A 22,206-nucleotide genomic window follows, 5' to 3' on the forward strand; every position below is an offset into this window, starting at 1 on the left:
TACCAATAACTAAATAATAGAAAATCACGGGATTTTATATTCAATTAGGCAAATATCTTGCAACTGTATATTAAATGAGTAAATAATCTAATTACAAATTTACCCTTTTGCTTTTAATAAAAGAATAAAAAGTAACCTATTAATTACAATTATGCCACTAACTAAAATTATCAAGATCATATTAATCAACGGTCTAGATAAGTTCACGCAGTTCACGTCTGGGATGTTGTTCACGCTGGAACCTCACCCTATCCCTTCTATTATAACCTTAATTTACCTTAAATAACAAAACTATCTACAAAATATACATTTACTATATTAACAAAATTCATTCACAATTTTTAGAAAATAATTAATGTAGCCAAAATTAATGGAATTTGAAATTTGAATGTTAACAATATTTTTTTTGAATGTTAACAAACATTGACCGCAATTATTTAAATGTTAACAAATTTATGATTGCATTTAAGGTTTAAAAGAAAAAAAGATTGGAAGGAAACATATTAGTAATTTAAGAAACTCGAATTTGATTGAGAGAATAGATGATACGGGATTGAATAGCAGAGGAGAGAAAAAGTCTTGAACGCCCCTCTTTTCGTAACCGCTCAAATTTAGTCAATACCTCACAATACATTGCCACATGACAAATAGATGTTTAAGAGAAAGTCATGTAGCCTAAAATGGTTTTGATTTATTATAATTTATAGACTTACATAGATAATTAATGTGTAATCTTCCTTTTTAATAGCTAACTACGTTAGATTTGTAACTTATTTACAACATATATATTTTAAAGAGTAAATTACAAGTTTTGTCCTTTATGTATGTACCAAATTGCAGGCAGTGTTATTTGACTTCAAAATTGACTGGTTTTGTTCTTAACGTTTCAAAATCATGTACGTTATGTTCTTTAGGGCAGACCCAGTTAGATTTTTTTTTGTTAAAGTTGGTCATGTGCCTTGCACATGAGGGCATTCTTGTCATTTCACCTTCCCAGGTGCTATTTTGTAAAGAATTATTATTCAAGGACTTATTGTATAAAAGTGAAAAATAAAAATAAATATAAACTCTTTCTCTCTCTCTCTCTCTCTCTCTCTTTTATATATATCTCTCTCTAATCTAAACCCACCACCACCACTGTCTCTCTTAACCCACCACCTCCCGCCACATCCCACCACCACCCCACAACCTTCACCGCCACCACCCAAATCAACACAAACAAAGTTATCACAAAAACTAAAATAAAGGAGGATTGTTCTAGGCGAAAGGTGAACTCCGGCGAAATTTGAACATATACAATAAAAAAAAGAATGGGATAATAAAACGTTTTTAGACATATTTTGAATGTACTTGTACATCTAGGCAGTTCGTTCCCCATGGGTATCAATTTCAGTATCAATGTTTTGTTTTACCTATTTCAATATCATTTAAATGGTAATTTTTGTGATTCCCCCAGGAGATTTCTTTAAAGATGAAAGACTATATGGTTGATGAGCACAAGATCGATTAGATTCTGGAAGGTGAACTTCGGCAAAACTAAAATAAAGGAGCAATTCTCTGCTTGGCCAGTTCCGAGTATCGAGGAGAAAGGTGAACTCCGTCGAAATTCACCCACCCCAATCAACCACCCACCATCGTACACCCACCACCGCCAAACCCACCATCAGCATCCCACCCACCACCATACACCTCCATCACCGCTAAACCTAATATCTTTTTACTGCAATTTGATCCTGTTTAGGTAATTAGGGTTTAGAAATTGATGATCATTTAACTGTATTTTTGCACCTTCTGTATCACTAACCACACCTTAATTAGGGTTGATTTTTTTGTTTCTTTTCATATCAGATTACATGGGTTTTGTAGAGAGAGAGAGAGAGAGAGAGAGGGATGCAGTGTTAGAGAGAGAAAAAGAGTGAAGGAATGAAATTTAGAAATTGTATTTTATATCTTTACTTTTTTATTTTTACACAATTAGTCCCTTGTTATAAGTCATTTACTCAATAGTCCCTAGGGAGGCAAAATGACAAAAGTGCTCTCATGTGCAAGGCACATGACCAACTTTAACAAAAAATCTAACTGGGTTTGGCATAAAGGACATAACGTGCAGGATTTTGAAACGTTAAGGACAAAACCAGTAAATTTTGAAGTCAAAGGACACCGCATGCAATTTGGTACATACATAAAGGACAAAACTTGTAATTTACTCTATTTTAAAAAATAATTTAAAGTGTATGATAAATTACGAGGTAGACATGATAAATTACGAGTTGTGTAAAATAAATTTCAATACGTATAGGATAAATCTTGAAATGTGTAGGATAACTTTTGATGTGTGTTGGCAAACAATTTAATGTGAAGGATGCTAGTTTTTATAATTAATTAACTAGTCAAAAATAATAAATGTGATTAAAGAAAAAAAGACTATCTACACTTTATTAAGTTGAAATTTAACCTAATGATAATCTTACTTTTTTTTTAAATACATTTTTTTAGTTTTCGTTTTCAATAACCCCAACCCTTAAAGTATCACCAATAGGTGATTTTTTATGTTTTTACATGTCTATGTGGCATATATAGATGTTTTTGCTAATGTGTGGCGTGTATTTGATACCCATTTTTTTGTGATGTTTTTCTACAAAAACAATAAAAAATGAACAAAGGTGAGACCATTGGCAATAGAGTGAGGTTGGGTATGAACTTAAAAAAAAATTGGTGATGATGTGGTAATATTTTCAAGTGTTTTTAGGTTTTTTTTTATTGGGTGGGTGAATCTACAAAAACCCACTTAGCAGCTTTACGGATCGTTATAGCAGTTACAGAGATGTATGGGGTGCACATCATCTTCACCTGCTCAGTCGATGTCAAAGCTACAAAACAACATGAATAATTGGTTAGAAGGGATTAAAGACCAGAGTCTCTAAACCACTGTCACACCTTGATTTCCCGGTGGGCCCGGACTTAGGGTTTATGCGTGACAATTGATAACAGATATTCACATATAGCACAACGAAAGTCTTGGGATTATAAAATAATATTACGAAGTACAATCGTCCAAAAGTTCAAAATAAATATACAGACCAGAAGTACTAAAAAGATCCACATGCGGATTAGAATAACAAAATGAATATTTATAGTACTAGGCCTTGAGTGGAGTCGCAAATTCCAATATGCAAAAAACGAGCAGCTCCAGACTATTCCGTATTTGCTATTAAACCTGCACTTAGACTTTTAAAAATATGTCAGTTTTCACTGGTAAATACGATTAACCAACACATTTTGAAAATCTTTTCAAAATCATTTTATACCATTTGGTATATCATTTTATAAATAACTTAGGACAAAGTGATATCTCTTGTTACCAATTTTACATGCTTGTCAATACGTATGGGGCCCAGAACTAAACTCCGATACATGATTAACCGACACGCCACATTTTCAATAAAAATATAATATAACATTAGCATCTGTAAGGTGTATGCCTACACCCGCGCTTAGATCGTAGTCACTTGCAATTAAGTGAGCCGAGGATATTAAGGACACGGTCGCATTAACCCCCAATGTTTAAGTTATCAAGCAAAACGGATTAAAACGGTTACTTAAATTTTAAGCATCATTCACCCTTGATTTATACCCGACCAAGCAGCTAATGTCGTATCCCAAGCCCGTATAAGAAAAATAGGCGAAAAGTATTTACTTGTAGTTTTCCTTACAAATAAAGGATGATAACACACAACGATCAAAACAACCTAAACACAGAGACAATTTACTGGAGGCTCCTAGTCTGGAATGGACGGAACTATGATCCGTTAGAATGTTAACGGGTCTTATTTTAAGTCATAGGACTTGGATCGGTTACCTTAAATAAAAGATGCGGTTCGTTAGATTAAGCGGAGACCAGATAGAATGTGGTTTAAGCCCTTACGAGTACAATGACTCATATAATACGGGTTAAATAACCAAACATTCTGATTATAATTGAATTGGAAAGGTTTTGACCCGATGCGACTAACTTATATAAACTATGCTATATAAGTTAACCGTACGCGCATAAGCGGCATCGGGTAATCGAATGGGTTTATGGTAAGTCCAATAGGCCAAACATGTTTATTGTAATGTTAAGTTTCAAACTCCGATTACATGTTCATTATGTTTCAAAATTATTCTGTGCGCAAAAAGGGCGTTTTAGGCATTATTTAGTCATAATATAAGGACTTTGCATAAAACCCGACAAATGATATGATCAGAAGATATAACCTTTAGAAGTTATTCCCTACAATAATGTGATCATATTACAACTTCAACTCAGTATCTAAACTATCCTAAATGGGTCAGAATCGAAAATCAAAGCAGAAGTCAAACTGTTTGACTTTCGGTTGCGAACCGAGCTCTAAGTAGGAAATGACGAGTTGGACATGATCTAACATGTCTTAATATGTCGTATAAACTGTTATAATGTCAAAAATTAAGGTAACGATACTTAGAAGTTCATTTAACGTTAATTACGAAAATATGCGTTTTTGACTTTTATTTAATAAAACTTTGACCCGTCATTTGACCAACTTAACGTGATTTTCAGAAGGTGCCCTCATAGGAGATTAACACCTACATTATCACGATCACTTAGCCATATTTGATTCGAACACTAGCTTGACCGAAATGGTCATACCGAAAGTCAAAGAAAAAGTCAATTTGCTCGACTTTCGGCTAAGAGCTAGCCTATAAATGAAACAAGACTGAAGGAGAACACTTACAAGTGTTCAAAGGAAGATTAGACTTCAGGTGGGAGGTCTCTTATGAGTAGAAGCAACTCCAAGAAGATATAGAGAAAGAAATTGTGAAGGTGCAAGTTGGAAAATGCAAAAATGGGCTTTATTTATAGTTGATCAAGACTCACATGATGATACCAAGTGTTCACAAGGTTTCCCTGGAATTGATTAGTGGCCTCTTAGGTGTAGCCAGCTGCAGTCTACTGTCTGAAGTTCCCTTACGGACCATAAGGGTAATGACTTACGGTCCGTAAGGAGCTTTAGTGCCCACGGAAATTTAAATGCCTTACGGACTGTAAGGCATATGCCTTGCGGTCCGTAAGGGACCTTTAGAGGCCAAAATTTTGGCATTTTGACACATTTGACCCCTCCATTATCCATCTTCCGTATAATGTACAACTTTGGACCCTCTCGTCCAACATACCGGGAATATTTGAGAGTTAAATAGACACGTGTTGTCATCTTATTCGTCATGAATTTTCTAGATGTTACATCCTCGCCCCCTTAAAAGAAATCCCGTCCTCGAGATTTATTCAAATAGATAGGGGTACTTTTGTCTCATATTTGCTTCAACCTCCCATGTATATTATGGGCCACGGCGGGAATCCCACTTGACTTTCACGATGGGGACAAATTTATTTCGGAGCTTTTTAACCTATCGATCATCGATTGAAATCGGTTTCTCAGTGAACCTCATGTTTTCATCAATCTGCACATCATGGTGCGGCATTGCTAGCGACACATCAGCTAGACATTTCTTTAAATTTGAGATGTGGAACACATCATGGATTCCACTTAGTTCCTCGGTTAGCTTAAATTTATAAGCTACGGAACCAACACATTCGGTTATTTCAAATGGTTCAATATATTTGGGGCTTAACTTGCCCTTCTTTCCAAATCTCATGACACCTTTTACAAGGTGACACTTTTAGTAATACTTTGTCCCTTATTTGGAACTCAAGAGGTTTCCACCTCTAATCTGCATAGTTGTTCTGCCTATCACGACAGCTTTGAGTCTATCATGGATCTGTATAATCTTGTATGTGGTCTCAAGAACTATCTCAGGTCCTGACAGTTGGTTTTCTCCAACTTCAGCCTAACAAATGGGCGTTCTGCATTTTCTCCCATACAAGGCTTCAAATGGAGTGCCCTTGATACATGTATGGCAATTATTGTTGTAGAATAATTCAATCAGTGGTAGATGGTCATCCCAACTACCACCTATATCAATAATGCATGCTCTCAGCATGTCTTCTAATGTATGAATTGTACGCTCACTCTGACCATCAATATGTGGATGGTAAGCCGTACTAAAATTCAATCGCGTGCCTAAACTTTGTTGGAAACTTCTCCAAAAATGGGATGTATACCTATCATCTCTATCGGATACTACAAAAATTGGCACTCCGTGAAGGGACACAATATTGTCCACATATAATTGGGCCAATTTGTCAGAACTAAAAGTTTCTTTAATTGGCAGAAAATGGGCTGACTTAGTCAGTCTGTCGACTATCACCCAAATCGTGTCATTGCCACATTGGTCTAAGGTAAATTGATAATCAAGTCCGTTGTCACCATCTCCCATTTCCAAGTAGGAATTTTGAGTTGTTGTAACAGTCCTGACAGTTTCTGATGTTCAACTTTAACTTGCGAACACGTCAGACATTTAACTATATAGGTGGCTATGGATTTCTTCATACCCATCCACCAATAATCTTTTTTTCAGATCCTGGTACATTTTTATCTCCTCTAGGATGTACCGAATATTTGGAATTATGTGATTCCCGGAGAATCAGATCTCTGAGTCCTCCAAGGATAGAAACCCATATTCGATTATTGAATCTCAGGATTTCGTCATTTCCAGGTGTTAACTAATAAATAGTTCCATCTAATCCTTCATTAGAAGCATTTGCTTCTGATAAGGCCTGCTTTTGAATTTCATGCAGTTGCTCATTCAAACTAGTTCTAAGTTCAATCCTTTTAGTATGAACCCTGATTGGTTTGATTTTTTCCTTACGACTTAAGGCATCAGCAACAACATTTGCCTTGCCAGTATGACAACGAATCTCACATTCGTAATCATTCAATGCTTTCATCCAACGGCGTTGCCGCATGTCTAAATCCTTTTGATTAACTATATGTTGGGGGCTTTTATGATCGGTGTATATTACACACTTTGTACCGTATAGATAATGTCTCCATAACTTTAGTGCGAATACAATGACACCCAATTTTCTAGATCATGGATGGTGTAATTCTTTTCATGCACCTTATGTTGTGTTATATTATATGTGTAAAGATCAAATACAAATGGGTTATAACATACAAAATATCCTTAACATTAGAAGTGAAGGTAGCTTTTTTTTAAAAAAAAATTGTTCATCAATCTAAGTATGATATTTAATTGTAAAATGTAAGAAAATCATGATTATATATTAGTAGAGTAATTATGTAATTTTTGCATAGTAATTATAAAATCACAAATTTTTTTCTTTAGATCTTAGGACTAAAATACGTGCTTAATAAGATAGGAAAGAAATTAAAAAAAATTCTCTCATTCACTTCTCACATTCAATCAATCGGTATGTTAAGAATCATTTGTACAATAATCTTACTCTATATTATGTTATGGTATGTCATATTATATTATACCATAGATTATATTCTTTGTTTAGTTTATTTAACATGACATCACATGATATAACATAACATAATATAATCTAATATTACCTAAACTAAACGAAGAATATAATATATAGTATAACATGAAATAACATAATATAACACAATGTAAGATTTATATAACATAATATTAACTAATGAAAACAAATAATCGTAATGAAAAATTGTTGGTACGAATATAATAAAAGAGAAAAAAAATACGTGTGTATATTATATTTGAGATAATATGCATGAGTTTTATATTTATATATCTCTTTTTAAAAAAAGTAATATAAAAATTATTAAAAAAACTAAACATTGTCCTTACAACAATGTTTTTCTCATAATAGCCGTTTGGCATTGTATGTATATTAATTTTAGAAAATATAATTATTAAATATTTTTACGTAGCATATTTTATAATATTATTTTTTTACAAATATATTGAGTTCTTAGATTTTTAGAGTTAATTACGTAGATGTTCTTGCGGGTTATTGCATGTAAAACTTTTGAGTACTGATATAAAATTATATAAATGTATTTTAGTTGTTTTATAATAATTTAACATAAAAATTAACGACAGTTAATCTTAATACTTACAAAATCAAAACCATAGAACTTAAACCTGTTAAAAAATAAGTTAGTAATCAAAGATGTTACTTTCAATAAACCACATGGACTATCTGTGTAAATATGTCTTAGATTAATAAATAATTCTAGTACTAAATTAGCGTCCCTCTGATTGGTCAATTCAAACTCACCCGGATCACCATGCCATCACGATCATCCGTTGATCAAAATCAATCCAACGGCCACAATCCCTACCCACCAAACCAAACAAGTCACTATATAAACCCAACACCCACTTCTCTCCTTCACCATCATTCAAAAATAACTTACAAACTCCAGCAGTTTCTCCTTTCCATCTGTGTATTTTCATCTTCCAGAGTTTCAATGGAGGCTAAAAAGGGTGCCGGTGGTAGAAAGGCTGGTGGTCCTAAGAAGAAACCGGTTTCCCGGTCTGTGAAAGCCGGTCTCCAGTTCCCTGTTGGCAGGCTCGGTCGTTACCTCAAAAAAGGCCGCTATGCACAGCGTGTAGGCACCGGTGCTCCGGTCTACCTTGCCGCCGTTCTCGAGTACCTTGCTGCTGAAGTAAAAACAATTTTTTTTTTAATATTTTAGATATGATAAGGGAACATATTTATAATAATTATTTTTTGAAATTGAAATAGGTTTTGGAGTTGGCGGGAAATGCAGCAAGGGACAACAAGAAGAACAGGATTATTCCGAGACATGTTTTGTTGGCGGTGAGGAATGATGAAGAGCTTGGAAAGCTTCTAGCGGGTGTGACGATTGCTCATGGTGGTGTTCTTCCCAATATTAACCCGGTTCTTTTGCCAAAGAAGGCTGCTGCAAAGGAGGCTACAAAATCTCCAGCAAAAGTGACTAAATCACCAAAGAAAGCCTAGTGTTTGCGTGTTTTAGGATTTTGTGTAATTAGGAAACACAATTTGATCGATGATTTTAGGGGAATTTTTATTGTTGGCTATAGGTTTGTTAAGAACATCTTGTTTGAAATGAAATGACAGCCAAGCACATTTATCTCTATCCAAACACTTTTAATTTAACTATGCTCAGAGATATTTTACTCATCAAAGTTGAACATGCAAATTCCCTAGCAAAATCTTCATCAATTTATTATCCAAACATTCAAGAAACCATTTCAACATGATGTTTCTGTATAACCTTTAAAACAAAATCCCATACAAAGCCATGAGAAGTGTTAATACGCTTAATTCAAGTACCCAATTCAAATTGAAAATATTAAAAACTAGTCACGTGGTGTAATTTGTTTATCTTTTATTTGCTGTTCAAATTGAGTGGTACTTTTGCAATATAAATGCTGTTTGTTTGTTTACTAAATGATTATCTATGTTTTCATTGTATTCAAGACTATGTTGTGTAGAAAACTTATTCCGCGACAACATACATGTATAAATACTAGTTCAAATTAAAATACGAACTGAATAAGAATTGGCTATTTAAGTATTTAGCATTAGATCCAGTGTGAAGATTTCAAATGAGAAAAATTCTTTGTAACAAGAAAATTTCAACCGATAAGAATATTCTATTTTGCTTCATTTAATATATTTGTATTTAGACCATACGGTGTGGGGTGTCGAGGCCTCAACCACGGCATTGCCCCACCCCGTTGTTGGCGCTTAGGCTGGTGTGGTGGGAAGGGTAGCATGTTTTCCACTGGCGTGGAGGTTGGGTGATGTGTGATGTGGATGCTTCTCATTGGGTAGGTGAAGCTACAAAAACCTACCGAACGGCTTTACGGATCGTAATAGCAGTTACAAAGATGTATGGACCGCATTTCATCTTCTCTAGTTGACGTTGAAGCTACAAAACAAAATGAACAACTGGTTAGAAGAGGTCAGAGACTAACGTCTTTGAACCACCGTCCGACGCTCACGTTAGTATATCGTTTATCATAATTAGCATGAATGAAAGTATAGTTGTATGAGAGTAATAAGGAAGATGGAGATATTATATATATGGGTTTGAGAGAGAGAGAGAGAGAGAGCCCTCAATAGGGGAGTTAACACTTCTATTACAAAAAATTTGAAGGGCTAATTTCCTTATTAGACCAGATGTATTGGGCTTAAATTCGTTAGGTCGGGCCAAGTTGGAAGTTACATCTTCAATGGGTTTTGGTGTTTTTGAAGAATAAATGTTCTTCTGATGTGGCAGGTGGGGGTGACGTGACACGTTTTTATGTGTTTTTAGATTTTTTTTTATTTTTTATTATTATGGATGGTCTTAATGAAAATCATAAATCTCCCAAAAAAGCTTGGATTGGCAAAAATGGAGTTTTTAAGTAGTGTTAGTGGAAAAAATATTTATCAAAATGGTGTTATTTAGAAACTATTTACTAAAATGGTGTTATTTGATTAATTTTATATTTACTTTTATATAATTAAAAAAAAGGCTTTTTTTGTAAACCTTCTCCCCAACCTTTCTTTGAAGCTGATTATTCTTAATCAACCAAACAAGTATTTCATAATATTTAAGCTATCAACGGAAACGAATAACGATCGACCCAACCAATCAATGGAATAGAAAGGCTGAGGATTTGAGAAGTTTTAATTTTCTTTTTATGTGGAACAAAAGGATTTCATAGTTTCAATGTTCAACTTTGTTTGTTATTTTATAAGTTTTAATATGGAACCGAGACTTCGAAAAGTAGAATTACATAGTTGTAATGTTGACATTGTTTGTGATTTATAGTTTTTCAATATGAAATAGCAAGATCGAACATTTCATAGTTTTAAAGTTTACTTTGTTTGTAACTTGAATAGAGAAAAAAGACATTGGTTGAGGGTTGAATCTTTGATACGTTTTTCTTTTAATTTGTATTTGATACTATCATCGGTAATGATTCTTTACTTGACATTTTATTTTTGTTTGTGTTTGATGTAAAGATTGGTAGCTGGTCAAGTATTGATGTTAGTTTGATTAGCTTTAGTACGCTTCTTATTTAAGTGTTTAATTTTATTTGTGATGATTATGATAGTATTCAAAATGGGTTGATACAAAAAAGATGAAAAAGATTACAATGAGTTGATAGAATAAAAAGGCAAGAGTATAGAAATATTGAAAAAAACATAAAAACGTATAATAAAAGAATAAAAAAATACCTATTAAATTTATCGGTTAAAAAAAACAAGAATTGATTAAATGAAAAAAAGAAAAGTATATCTTGGTTATATAATAAAAAGTAAATACAAAATTAATGAAAAACTCTATTTTAGTATATAGTTTTCAAAAAACATTATTTTAGTAAATAATATTTTTTTGAGTTAATTACACAAATGAGTCCTGTGGTTTATAGCTAGTTTCGCTTTTAGGTACTAACTTTTTTTTGTAACAGGTTTAGGTTTTATGGTTTCAATTTTGTAACATTTTTGGGTATTAACACCAAAAAATGACTAAAATACCTCTGCATTTTTTTAAGTTTATCAACGTAACACATTTGGGTACTAACATCTAATTTTATTTAAGTTTAAATCAATTTTATAAAATCTATTTTTTTTTATTTTCATCTTTTTCTTATATCTCTTAATTAACATAAAATCTATTTATTTTTTTATTTTCATATTTTTATTAAATTTCTTATTTAATATAAAATCTACTAGTTACACCAGTATTTTTTTTAAATAGATTTTTTAAATAAAATCTAGTAGCTATATAGTTTTATGTAAATTAAATTTCTTACCCGTTTTAATGCAATGACATACCAAGGTTTCGTGCGATGATGTCGAATTAGTATTTGGTATCGAATAAGATTTCAATGATATGGAATTATTTCACAATTATGGTTGGGTATGTCGCTACATCGAATTATATATATTATTATTTCACAACTACTTTTAACATAAAAAATTAAAATCCATCATACACCGCACTGCACATACAAAATTCCGACATTCAGATAAATTAAAAAAAAACCGATAAATTAATATCAAGGCAATATGCCAAAAAATAATTATAAGGTCTCTTTGACTTTATTTACGAATAAAGTGGTAGTAATATGATAAAGTTATTTAGAATCAATGGATTCGCCCTAATTGATCCAAAAATATTAATATATATAATTCGATGTAGCAACATACCCAACCATAATTGATCCAAAATCAAACGTTACCTGGTTCGATACCATATACTAATTCGATGCATTGAAAAAAGAGATACCATATAATAAAAACCATTGCATATACTAAAAATCGATACCATAGACTAAAAATCGTTGAATTAAAAAAATCAAAAATGTAAATTTGCATAATAATTGAAATAGAATTCGATATCATTGAAATCGAATTCGATATCATTGAAATCTTATTCCATACCAAATACTAATTCGACATCATCGCACGTAACCTTGGTACGTCATTGCATTAAAACGAGTAAGAAATTTAATTTACATAAAACTATATAGCTAGTAGATTTTATTTAAAAAAAATACTGGTGTAACTCGTAGATTTTATGTTAAATAAGAAACTTAATAAAAATATGAAAATAAAAAAAATAAACAGATGTTAATTAAGAGATATAATAAAAAGATGAAAATAAAAAAAAATAAATAGATTTTGTAAAATTGATTTAAACTTAAATAAAATTAGGTGTTAGTACCCAAATGTGTTACATTGATAAACTTAAAAAAAATGCAGGAGTATTTTAGTCATTTTTTGGTGTTAATACCCAAAGGTGTTACAAAATTGAAACAATAGAACCTAAACCTGTTACAAAAAAAGTTAGTATCTAAAGGCGAAACTAGCTATAAACCACAGGACTCATTTATGTAATTAACTATATTTTTTAGGGGGTTGCTAAATGCACTCCCATTTTTTTTTATTTTACTGGTTGCACTCTCCCCCTAAAGTTTGTAAATAAATACAATCAACCCTTATATTTTCTATTTTTTAAATAACAAGCATTATTATTTTTTTTCGGTTTTTCTTTTAGGAAGTGCTTTCGATGTTATTAAATTTTTTTAAATAACGTTTTTACTAACTAAAAAAGCATTATTTTTTTTCAGTTTTGTTTTAGAAAGTGCTTTCGATGAATAAAGTTGACTGGGAGTTGGGATTGAAGATGAATATTACTTTTTTTTCACAAAACCTTTTTCTTGTTTTCGTTTTTTTCGTGTTTGTTTATTTAATTAGTCGAACAAAATATCTTGTTCGTTCATTTAAACGAACGAACATAAACGAACTTCCTTTTTAAACGGTTCACGAACTGTTCGCTGAACGTTCGGTTTATTTACAACCCTAGTTTTGAGTACATTCTCGAACAGACACAAAAAAAAAACAAAGAAACAGCTATCTCTTTAAAGTAAATTATACAAACAATATTTTATTTACATGTTTTTGTTGTTTATCCGAAAGGATTAAAATGTCTATTTTATTCATCATAACATGCAACAAATATTAAAAATCGATGTGTGCTGCCAGTATGTGTGAAATCATAATACATAAACAAAAATGAGTATTAATAACATATATTATAAGAATATACTAACGTAAATAAATATAGAGGATTTTTAATTATACTGTTTTTTTAAAAGGATTTTTGCAAAGGTGAAATTTGACAACTTTTAAACTAATATTTTTGGAAAGGAGGTATGACTAGTAAAAGTGGAGGTATATTTAGGCAACCCTTATTTTTTACCAACACTAGTTTAGAAAAAAACAAACTGGGTAAAAATGAACATGTGTTTGTTGTTAAAATTGAAGGAAGTATTGTTATGCGGTGAATTTATAATAATAAATAATTGTAAAATTCACCTCCCTCTGATTGGTTAGTTCAATCTCACACGGATCGCCATGCTACCACCATCATCCATTGATCAAAACCCATCCAACGGCCACAATCCCCACCCATCAATCAAACCAAACAATTCACTATATAAACCCCACACCCACTTCTCTCCTTTACCATAACTTACAAACTCCGACCGGTTTCTCCTTCCCATCTGTGTATTTTCATCTCAGTCATTTCCAAAGGTTGCAATGGAGTCCAAAAAGGGTGCCGGTGGCAGAAAGGCTGGTGGTCCTAAGAAGAAGCCGGTTTCCCGGTCCGTCAAAGCGGGTCTCCAGTTCCCTGTTGGCAGGCTCGGTCGTTACCTCAAAAAAGGCCGCTATGCAAAGCGCGTAGGAACCGGTGCTCCGGTCTACCTTGCCGCCGTTCTCGAGTACCTTGCCGCTGAGGTAAAAACAATAAAAAATCTATTTTCTTTTATTGATGCTATGATAAGGGAACATGTTTATAATATTTATTTTTGAAATTGAAAATAGGTTTTGGAGTTGGCGGGAAATGCAGCAAGGGACAACAAGAAGAACAGGATTATTCCGAGACATGTTTTGTTGGCAGTGAGGAATGATGAAGAGCTTGGAAAGCTTCTAGCGGGTGTGACGATTGCTCACGGTGGTGTTCTTCCCAATATTAACCCGGTTCTTTTGCCTAAGAAGGCTGCTGCAAAGGAGGCTGCAAAAGTGACTAAATCACCAAAGAAAGCCTAGTGTTTGTGGTTCAACTGTTCTAGAATTTTGGGTTTTTGTGTAATTAGGAAACACAATTTGATGGATGGTTTATTTTAGGTTGATGTAATGTAACGAAATGAAATGAAATGGCAACTTTATCAAATCTATTCTCAGTTATCAATTTGAATGATATTATAAAATGAACTTATGAGTAAATTATGCGTCCTCTTTTTATGACTATGGTTTGAACGCCTAATGAGGCAAACAAATATCAATATATCATGTTGATAATTGGGCTAATCGGTTCATAAATCCATCTATCTTCGAGTTTGACTCTCAATGAAAGCACCAATGTTGCGAATCATTAATGAATCACGATAACGACTACTTGAATCGGAATGATAGGCTGAGTTTCTATTACTTACTGAAATGTTGTAGCTGCTAGCTGAAACAATACTCAAAATAGTGGAATGGGTTGATCATTGTTGCCTATCAATTCTTTTTGTACTTTGTTGGTAAACCTAACACTTGGATTTAACACAAAATTCATTCAAATAAGTAACATCAACACTTGGATCATTTTAATATCAGAAAGTCTGCAGAAACATAAGGGTGGAGGGTATGGTCAATCACCCTATGGTGTTTGAGTGAAATCGTACCCAATAATATTATGCAATGTCAACTCACCATTCCACTCCCCATTTTGCACTCAATCAGGGGGTATGGTCAATCATTCTAGAGTGTTTGAGTAGGTTAAAAATAAAAAAATTATGATTGGCTAAAAGAGGTTGGGACCCACCATTTTCTCAATCACTCTCTCTCCCCCATTTTCGGTAAACACTTACCGATTTCCACACTCTCTCTCCAACTCACCAAACACTCTCCTTCACTCGATATAGTCACCGATCGGTGACCTCAAGTCAAACACCCAAGTCCCCGCTACTATACCCTGTACCCTAAATAGAATATACTAGTCAAAAGTTCAAAGTTGAGCATGCAAATTCCCATTAAAGAATAGGAAGACATGCGAAAATCTTCATCAATTTATTATCCAAACATTAAGTTTCTATATCGCCATTAAATCATAATCCCATACAAAGGCATGCTAAGTGTTAATACGCATAATTCGAGTATCCAGTTCGAATAGAAATAGTAAGAATGGGTTCACAATTCAATAACAATTAAGTTGTTAATTGCCACACCAGCCGATAGTCTTGTTTGTTCTGAAACCGAATTCAGAAGACTGTTGTGATTCGGGTTGAGGAGGAGGCCTATACTCTTTTGGCTTTGCGGGATCAACAAAAATAACCCATCCGTCTAAGAACTTTGCATTCATTCCTTCACGAGCCTTTTCAGCTTCTTCTATTGATGCGTATGTGACAAACGCAAACCCCTTTGATCTTTGAGTGGCTCTATCCATGATCACTTTTGCTGCAAAGTTAAAAAAGATGAGCATAGTTAGCAAATTAAAACACAACATTCTAACGAAAATAACTCATCGGTTCTGTTCCACTTAGGTCATTCAGTAACGCGATGCTCGGTTGAGACGTTGACGTGTCGGTAACCTAATGACGTGCCAACATCCTAACCAATCAGGCTACCAAAGAACCTAAGTGGAACAAAAAGCTATCTTTCAATGACCCATTTGGTATTTTAATTAGTACATCGGCTAATGTGGAACAAATGAAAAAGTATGTTGTTACTTTATGTAATTAACCAGCATAACTGTATGGGTGACGGTCAATTAAGAAAGTACAAAGAAGTGTGCATATTTTATTTACCCTCAACAAGCTGGCCGAAAGGAGCAAATGCTTCTTTAAGTTTCTCATCAGTAGTATTTCTGTTTAGGCCTGCAAATGATGTTCAGAAAGTCATAATCCAATGAAAATTGAAAAGTTTTTAAAAAATATTTAGGTCCAAAAGGTAAATGTTGACATGATGCAATCATGATCCTAAATCCTTGCATATCAGTCCAAACTTTATGTAGAGAACTGCAAGAGCCGCCTAATGCATTTGGTCATTTGCTACGTCTGCTTTAACCAAGTCGCATAAGACTGTTGTGTAACTGGCTATCCTCACTCGCTTTCTAACTTCCATTATGTGGCGGTTTTGCCAGTTAATTCTCTATCTAAATTTGATTATGTATCAAACACGCCTCCAATTAGGGGTGTAGGTAGACAACCAAAACTAACCGAACCGCCCATACCAAAGAAAGTTGTTGAGTTTGGCAGGTTTGATATACATAAGGTCGGGTTTTAACGAATTGATAGTTCACATTCCGGTTTACAGTTTAAATCTTTGAACCGGCCATTTAACATTTATATTTATATTTATAATTTAATTAAAGGAGCATCTTGGTTTAAACTGCGTGATGCTCTCCGATGCATTTGGTCCAAAAATCTGATGCGCGTCGCTCTTTTTAAAAAAATAATAAAAAATATTTATACATAACAACTTATAAAAACATACTTAAACTAGAACAACTAACGTAATAAGAAGATAAGAGTTGTGCTTTTTGGTTCAAATCAAGCATACTAAAATGTTTCTAGAACCACAAAAAGTGTTTAGGAACCACAATGGTCCAAATCAAGCATACTAAAATATTAATTATTGAAAAAACTCAACCCATTTCATAAAATTTGGAAAAAAAAACCATAGTAAACAATGATGTGTGCATCGGAGCGCATTATGCAAAATTGGTGCAATATTTTCGCATCACGTAATCACAACGCATCCAAGGTTTAAAAAAACGGAAACGAGTTTCGAGGCGTTTTCCCTTCGCCTCATGAGGCGTAAGCCTCTAGACGAACCGAGGCGGAATTAAAAAATTAATATAAAAATTATATATCTTTTAAAGAAGACGCAGACACGCAAGATGGAGGTAGCAGAGATGAGGATGCTGAGGTGGATGTGTGGACGCACGAGGTTGGATCGGATAAGAAATGAGGTTTTTAGGGAGAGATTAGGAGTGGCTAGTATATCGGACAAGATTAGGGAGGGGAGATAGGAGAGGAAGACCCAAACTTACATGGGAAGAGCAGATTAGGCATGATTTACTAGAGTTGCATCTTTCTGAGGACATGGTCCAAGATAGGACTTTGTGGAGGCGTAGAATTAGGGTTAAGGACTTCTAGAGGATATTGCAGTAAGGTCTTAGGTGTTTTTTAGGGACGTAGGTTTTTCTTTTTCTTTAAGTGACTTTACCGGTGATTGACTTCTTATGTATATGCCCGAATGATATTGTATGCTATTATACATTATTTACATTATACTGTGTCACTCAGATCCCTTTCTTAGTATAGGTGACTTCTTTTATCTATATTCTTTGACTTGATGTGTTGGTTTGTTGTTCGTTTTGGAGCTGAGGGTCTCTTCTGGAAGCAGCCTCTCTATCCCTAGGGATAGAGGCAAGGTCTGTCTACATCGCACCCTCCCCAGACCCTATGAGTAGCTTTGCTATTTGTGGGATATACTGGGTATGGTTGTTGTTGTTGTTGTCTTGGTTTAAAAAAGCGCGCTTGAAGCGCGCTTGAGGCGATGAAGCGATGAAGCGATCGGAAAAACGCTTTTTTGGCTCTGAAGCGCTGCATTACATGAAGCGAGCTGAAGCGAGCTTTAAGCGGTGAAGCGTTGAAGCTGTGAAGCGACGCTCCAGCCAATCAGATCACTATTTGGGCCATTTTTAAGCGACAAATTCCGGCGACGGAGTTGCTTTCAGCCGGAAACCAGGAAGAAGGGGGAAGAAGAAGAAGAGAGATGCTAACGGCTGCGTATATGTCTTTTAGGTTTTTAGGGTTTTTATAAGTTAAGGTTTTTAAACATTTAACCCCTCTATCTTTCATTAGTTTACATTCAGTCCCTAAAACTTCTAACTTTTTACTTAAAAAGTGTAAAGATAGTTTGTCTATTTAAACATTTAACCCCCTCTATCTTCAGTAGTTACATTTGGTCCTTAAACTTTTTAATTTATGCATAAAAGTACAAAATTAACATTATAAAATACATATATATAATATGGATAGCTATTTTTTATACATATATATAAAATTAACATTATATATAATTATATATAATATGGAGCGCTTCGTATACGTGAAGCTCTCGCTTCGCGCTTGAAGCTTCGCTTAAAGCTTTTGGAACCAAAACGCTTCGGAGCGCTTCGCGCTTTTTTAAACCAAGGTTGTTGTTGTTAAAAAATAAAATACTAAACATAAAATACATAACTTTCCTAATGTAAATAGACTTGTGAGAATAGTTTTGGGTTGACTATGATAAAAGTTTAATGTTTAAGGGTGTTTATGTAAGTTTTTGTAAATGAAATAAATAAAGCTCTAGTTATTTTCTTCAGTAACCCTAATAAGTTACATCACACTTTTATCGCCGTCATCAACTCCTCTGTTCTACTTCTACCCTAATTTTCTTGGTAATCCATCGCTATAAGGTATGTCTCCATCTCTGTTCTACCCTATTTTTTCTTGATTGCGCATAGCCACAAGCGTCATACGTCTTTATCCAACCCAAAATATATACGCACGCCTCTCCAAAATCGTTCCGCCTCAGATCTGAAACTTACGCCTCACTCCACTGAGGCGTGCGTATAATTTCTGACCCTGAGGCGCCGCCTCATATACGTTTTTTCTCTGTTTCGAACTGAGGCGCGCCTCAGTACGACCGCCTCGGCCGTTTTTTTAAACCATGAACGCATCAGCCGTTGCGATGCGCTCTCATCAGCGCATCGGGCCCATCACGCATTATGCGCACATTTTAAAACCAAGAGGAGCATAAGGTTTGTCTATATATTATACTCTTTAACAATCTTTATAAACTTTCAAAAAGTTAATACAAAACTATGATTTCTTAAAAATATTGTTTTTTTTTTCGTCTGAAAACACAAAAACAACCCAGCTTGTTTGGTTTGTGTTTTCAGAAACCAAAGTTACCCAAAAACCGTAATACTGTTTACAGTCCACATAGTCTATAGATCATCCTCACAAGTAAATTCTACCACTGGAAATTTCTCTGTTTATCACCAAACTGGAAAAATATAATCTTTAAAACCAATAAAGTCCTTCCATTTGTTACAAAATATATACGACATACGAATCAAGACTTCATTCAAATCTATTATACAACAACAGCAACAAATTCCAAAACTTAACATAGCAAAACAACTTATCTGGTTCGATCTATACACAATAAACTAGAAAGATTGAAGCATAAACACTCTGAATTAAACATTTGTGAAGTTATAAACTTACCGCTGATGAAGAGCTTTGGGGCAGTTAGGGTTGAGCTGAATCGAGCTGAAGCAAAGTGAGAGGTCATAATCGAAGATGAACCGTTAAGAACACGACGAAATGCACCCGAGAACGCCATTTCTGAAGTCGATTGGATTGAAAGTGGCGGGATAAAGGGTTTATTTAGGGTTTATCAAACCCTAGGTTTGAAAGGCGAGAAGACTGTCGAACACCGCCTACAATACCTTTTCACACAGGAAATATATCGTATATTTTGGTATAGAGTTAAATGACATTTTAGTCACTTTGGTTTAAGCCATTTTATCAATTTAGTTTAAATGTTTGAAACGTTGTTATTTTAGTCTAAATAGTTTCAATCGTTGTCATTTTAGTCTACTAAGTTAACTCGTCCATTTTTATGTTAGCTAGAAGGGTAATTCGATCATTTTATATGGTCGAATTGCCCTTTTAGTTAACGGAATTACATACAAAATGACCGAAACGCCCTTCTAGTTAACAAAATAAAGGGATGAAGTTAACCCAGTGGACAAAAATGGCAACGTTTAAAACTATTTAGACTAAAATGACAACGTTTCAAACCTTTGGACTAAACTGGCAAAATGACCCAAATCACAGGGACTAAAATGACATTTAACTCTTTGGTATATTATGTATGTGCTTATAAAGCCAATGAGGCAGTGGTGAAGTAGTAAGGGAAAAACTTGGTGTTCTTTGTGACCCAGGTTCGACTCCCATTCTCCTGATTATTTTCTGCGGCATCCATGTGAATGGCGAATACGGGTGGCGTTGGTTTGTCTTGGATGGGATGCGGGGTTTTACCGATTATTCCACTGTCGTGCATTTGGGCGGATGGAGGTCAGGTTTCCGCACATCTAGGAGAGCCAAGGGGCTAGCGGCGGTCGAGTAGTCGACCTTGGCCACAACGCCCGGTGTCACAATGGTTGTACGTCGTTCCTTCCTGTTAAAAAAATGCATGTGCTTATAAAAGAGTGTATTGGTTGATTTTTTATTTTATTTTTGTTTTTTTATATTTTTCTTTGAACGACAAATGTAAATCATAAATTATATGTTATCAATTTGTAATATACTTGTGTTTTTCCTCGTTATATGTTACACATTAGTGCTTTAGTGTGCATCTCATGTTTGTACCCTTGCCTTTGTAGGTAGTTTTATTTAATGGGTATTTAAGTGTGTGTTTTATTGGGGTCTGACTTCACATTGAAGTTTCACTTTCTTTCTCTTCGACCGGTGAAATACCACCGCCTCTTTGACGTCTATTGCTTGCGATGCCGGAGTTGTTTCGATCATTTGCTATGCGTTATTTACAGGTACATTGTCATTGTTGTCTTTGTTTCGATTTTTACTATTGTTAGAAAAGGTTGATTACGCTTTGGCGTTTTATTTAGAGTTTAATGTTGGGGTTTTGTGTTTGTTTGAAGGGTTTTTTGTTGCATGCCCTTTTTTGGGATGTGTTATTCCGTAGTTGAAGACTACGGCTTACGCGACGTTGTTTGATTCTAGAATTTATGTTATGGGTTTTGTGTCTATATGAAAGATTCGTTGGTGCATGTGTTTTTTAAGTGAATCGGGGTTTCATTATCGAACATCTGATGTTGTTATTTAACCTTGGTTTTGGTTTATAGTTGTTTTGGGATGTTTGGACGAAACCTTTTGAGTTTTTTAAGAGTCTCTGAAGGTGTAACGTTAATGTTCAACGAAGATCTTTTTTGGTTTTACGGCCGTCGTCAGTCTTTTTGACGTTAGTTTGTTGCATCGATGAAGATGTCTTATGGCTCATCAGAGATTGTTAGCTATGATGTTGCTTTGAGCTTGGCTTGGTAACTTATGTTGCAACCGTTTATTGTTTTTGAGCTTTGTTTTGTGGCTTTTTTGATGTTGATTATGGTCATTTTGGGTTCTGTTGTTGTTGGCTGATGTACATGTATTTTGGCCTAAGTGGTTCGAAATAGTCTATTATGTGGCTTTGGTCTTGCCCTTGTAACTTAAACTACAGACGACTGTTGCTTAAACAGTCTTTTGTTTGGCTGTTTGTTTTAAGGGGTTGTGAAGGTGTAATCATAATGTTCATTTGAGAAACTATTCGCATGAGATGTTGGTTGAAACTATAATGTGGCGAGGTTCTACACAAACAAGAGGTGTTGCTTGGCTGACCCAACTAAGAAATTATTCGCATAAGGTGTTGGTTGAATTCATAAGATGTGTTTATAACATGTTTGTTAAAGATGAGGGGTTGTGGTCATAAATTGACTATGAATGAGGTTTGTGGCTGTCATGGTATGCTAGCTGGCGAGTTTCTTTGATTTTGATGTGTTTGTGAATGTATTAGTAACATGTGATAAAGGTTTTGGTTTAAGCGTGTTATATATATCCTGATCACAAGGATGAATGGAAGCGTGTGTTATGGATTCACTTTACAAGTGATGACGGGGGTAGCCCAAGATTAAATAAGAT

At 34.2% G+C, this 22,206-nt stretch overlaps 3 protein-coding genes across 3 annotated transcripts; 2 read left to right on the forward strand and 1 right to left on the reverse strand.

Moving 5' to 3' along the window:
- The first annotated feature begins 8,311 nt into the window (after window positions 1-8,311).
- Window positions 8,312-9,044, forward strand: LOC110868405 (histone H2A). Its single transcript, XM_022117557.2, has 2 exons — window positions 8,312-8,582; window positions 8,663-9,044. The coding sequence occupies exons 1-2, from the start codon at window positions 8,385-8,387 to the stop codon at window positions 8,897-8,899; spliced, it is 435 nt and encodes a 144-aa protein (XP_021973249.1). The 5' UTR covers window positions 8,312-8,384; the 3' UTR covers window positions 8,900-9,044.
- A 4,878-nt stretch (window positions 9,045-13,922) lies between these two features.
- On the forward strand, window positions 13,923-14,663 carry LOC110868406 (probable histone H2A.5). The gene is made up of 2 exons (XM_022117558.2): window positions 13,923-14,203; window positions 14,291-14,663. The coding sequence occupies exons 1-2, from the start codon at window positions 14,006-14,008 to the stop codon at window positions 14,513-14,515; spliced, it is 423 nt and encodes a 140-aa protein (XP_021973250.1). The 5' UTR covers window positions 13,923-14,005; the 3' UTR covers window positions 14,516-14,663.
- An 834-nt stretch (window positions 14,664-15,497) lies between these two features.
- LOC110868407 (organelle RRM domain-containing protein 2, mitochondrial) lies at window positions 15,498-19,989 on the reverse strand. The gene is made up of 3 exons (XM_022117560.2): window positions 19,735-19,989; window positions 16,258-16,326; window positions 15,498-15,907 (listed from the first exon to the last, which is right to left on the reverse strand). Exons 1-3 carry the CDS (start codon window positions 19,850-19,852, stop codon window positions 15,666-15,668), a joined length of 429 nt encoding a protein of 142 aa, XP_021973252.1. The 5' UTR covers window positions 19,853-19,989; the 3' UTR covers window positions 15,498-15,665.
- Window positions 19,990-22,206: the final 2,217 nt, after the last annotated feature.

This window comes from Helianthus annuus, chromosome 7 (genome assembly GCF_002127325.2).
Source record: "Helianthus annuus cultivar XRQ/B chromosome 7, HanXRQr2.0-SUNRISE, whole genome shotgun sequence".
Classification (NCBI taxonomy): Eukaryota; Viridiplantae; Streptophyta; class Magnoliopsida; order Asterales; family Asteraceae; genus Helianthus; species Helianthus annuus.

Excerpts from the sequence above, each read along its gene's own strand:
- LOC110868406 (XM_022117558.2), top strand. The coding sequence starts at position 14,006 with ATGGAGTCCAAAAAGGGTGCCGGTGGCAGAAAGGCTGGTGGTCCTAAG. Across the intron at positions 14,204-14,290 it reads TCGAGTACCTTGCCGCTGAG|GTTTTGGAGTTGGCGGGAAA; the intron begins GTAAAAACAATA and ends AATTGAAAATAG.
- LOC110868407 (XM_022117560.2), bottom strand. The coding sequence starts at position 19,852 with ATGGCGTTCTCGGGTGCATTTCGTCGTGTTCTTAACGGTTCATCTTCG. Across the intron at positions 16,327-19,734 it reads CCCAAAGCTCTTCATCAGCG|GCCTAAACAGAAATACTACT; the intron begins GTAAGTTTATAA and ends CATCATTTGCAG. Across the intron at positions 15,908-16,257 it reads TTTCGGCCAGCTTGTTGAGG|CAAAAGTGATCATGGATAGA; the intron begins GTAAATAAAATA and ends TTAACTTTGCAG.
- LOC110868405 (XM_022117557.2), top strand. The coding sequence starts at position 8,385 with ATGGAGGCTAAAAAGGGTGCCGGTGGTAGAAAGGCTGGTGGTCCTAAG. Across the intron at positions 8,583-8,662 it reads TCGAGTACCTTGCTGCTGAA|GTTTTGGAGTTGGCGGGAAA; the intron begins GTAAAAACAATT and ends AAATTGAAATAG.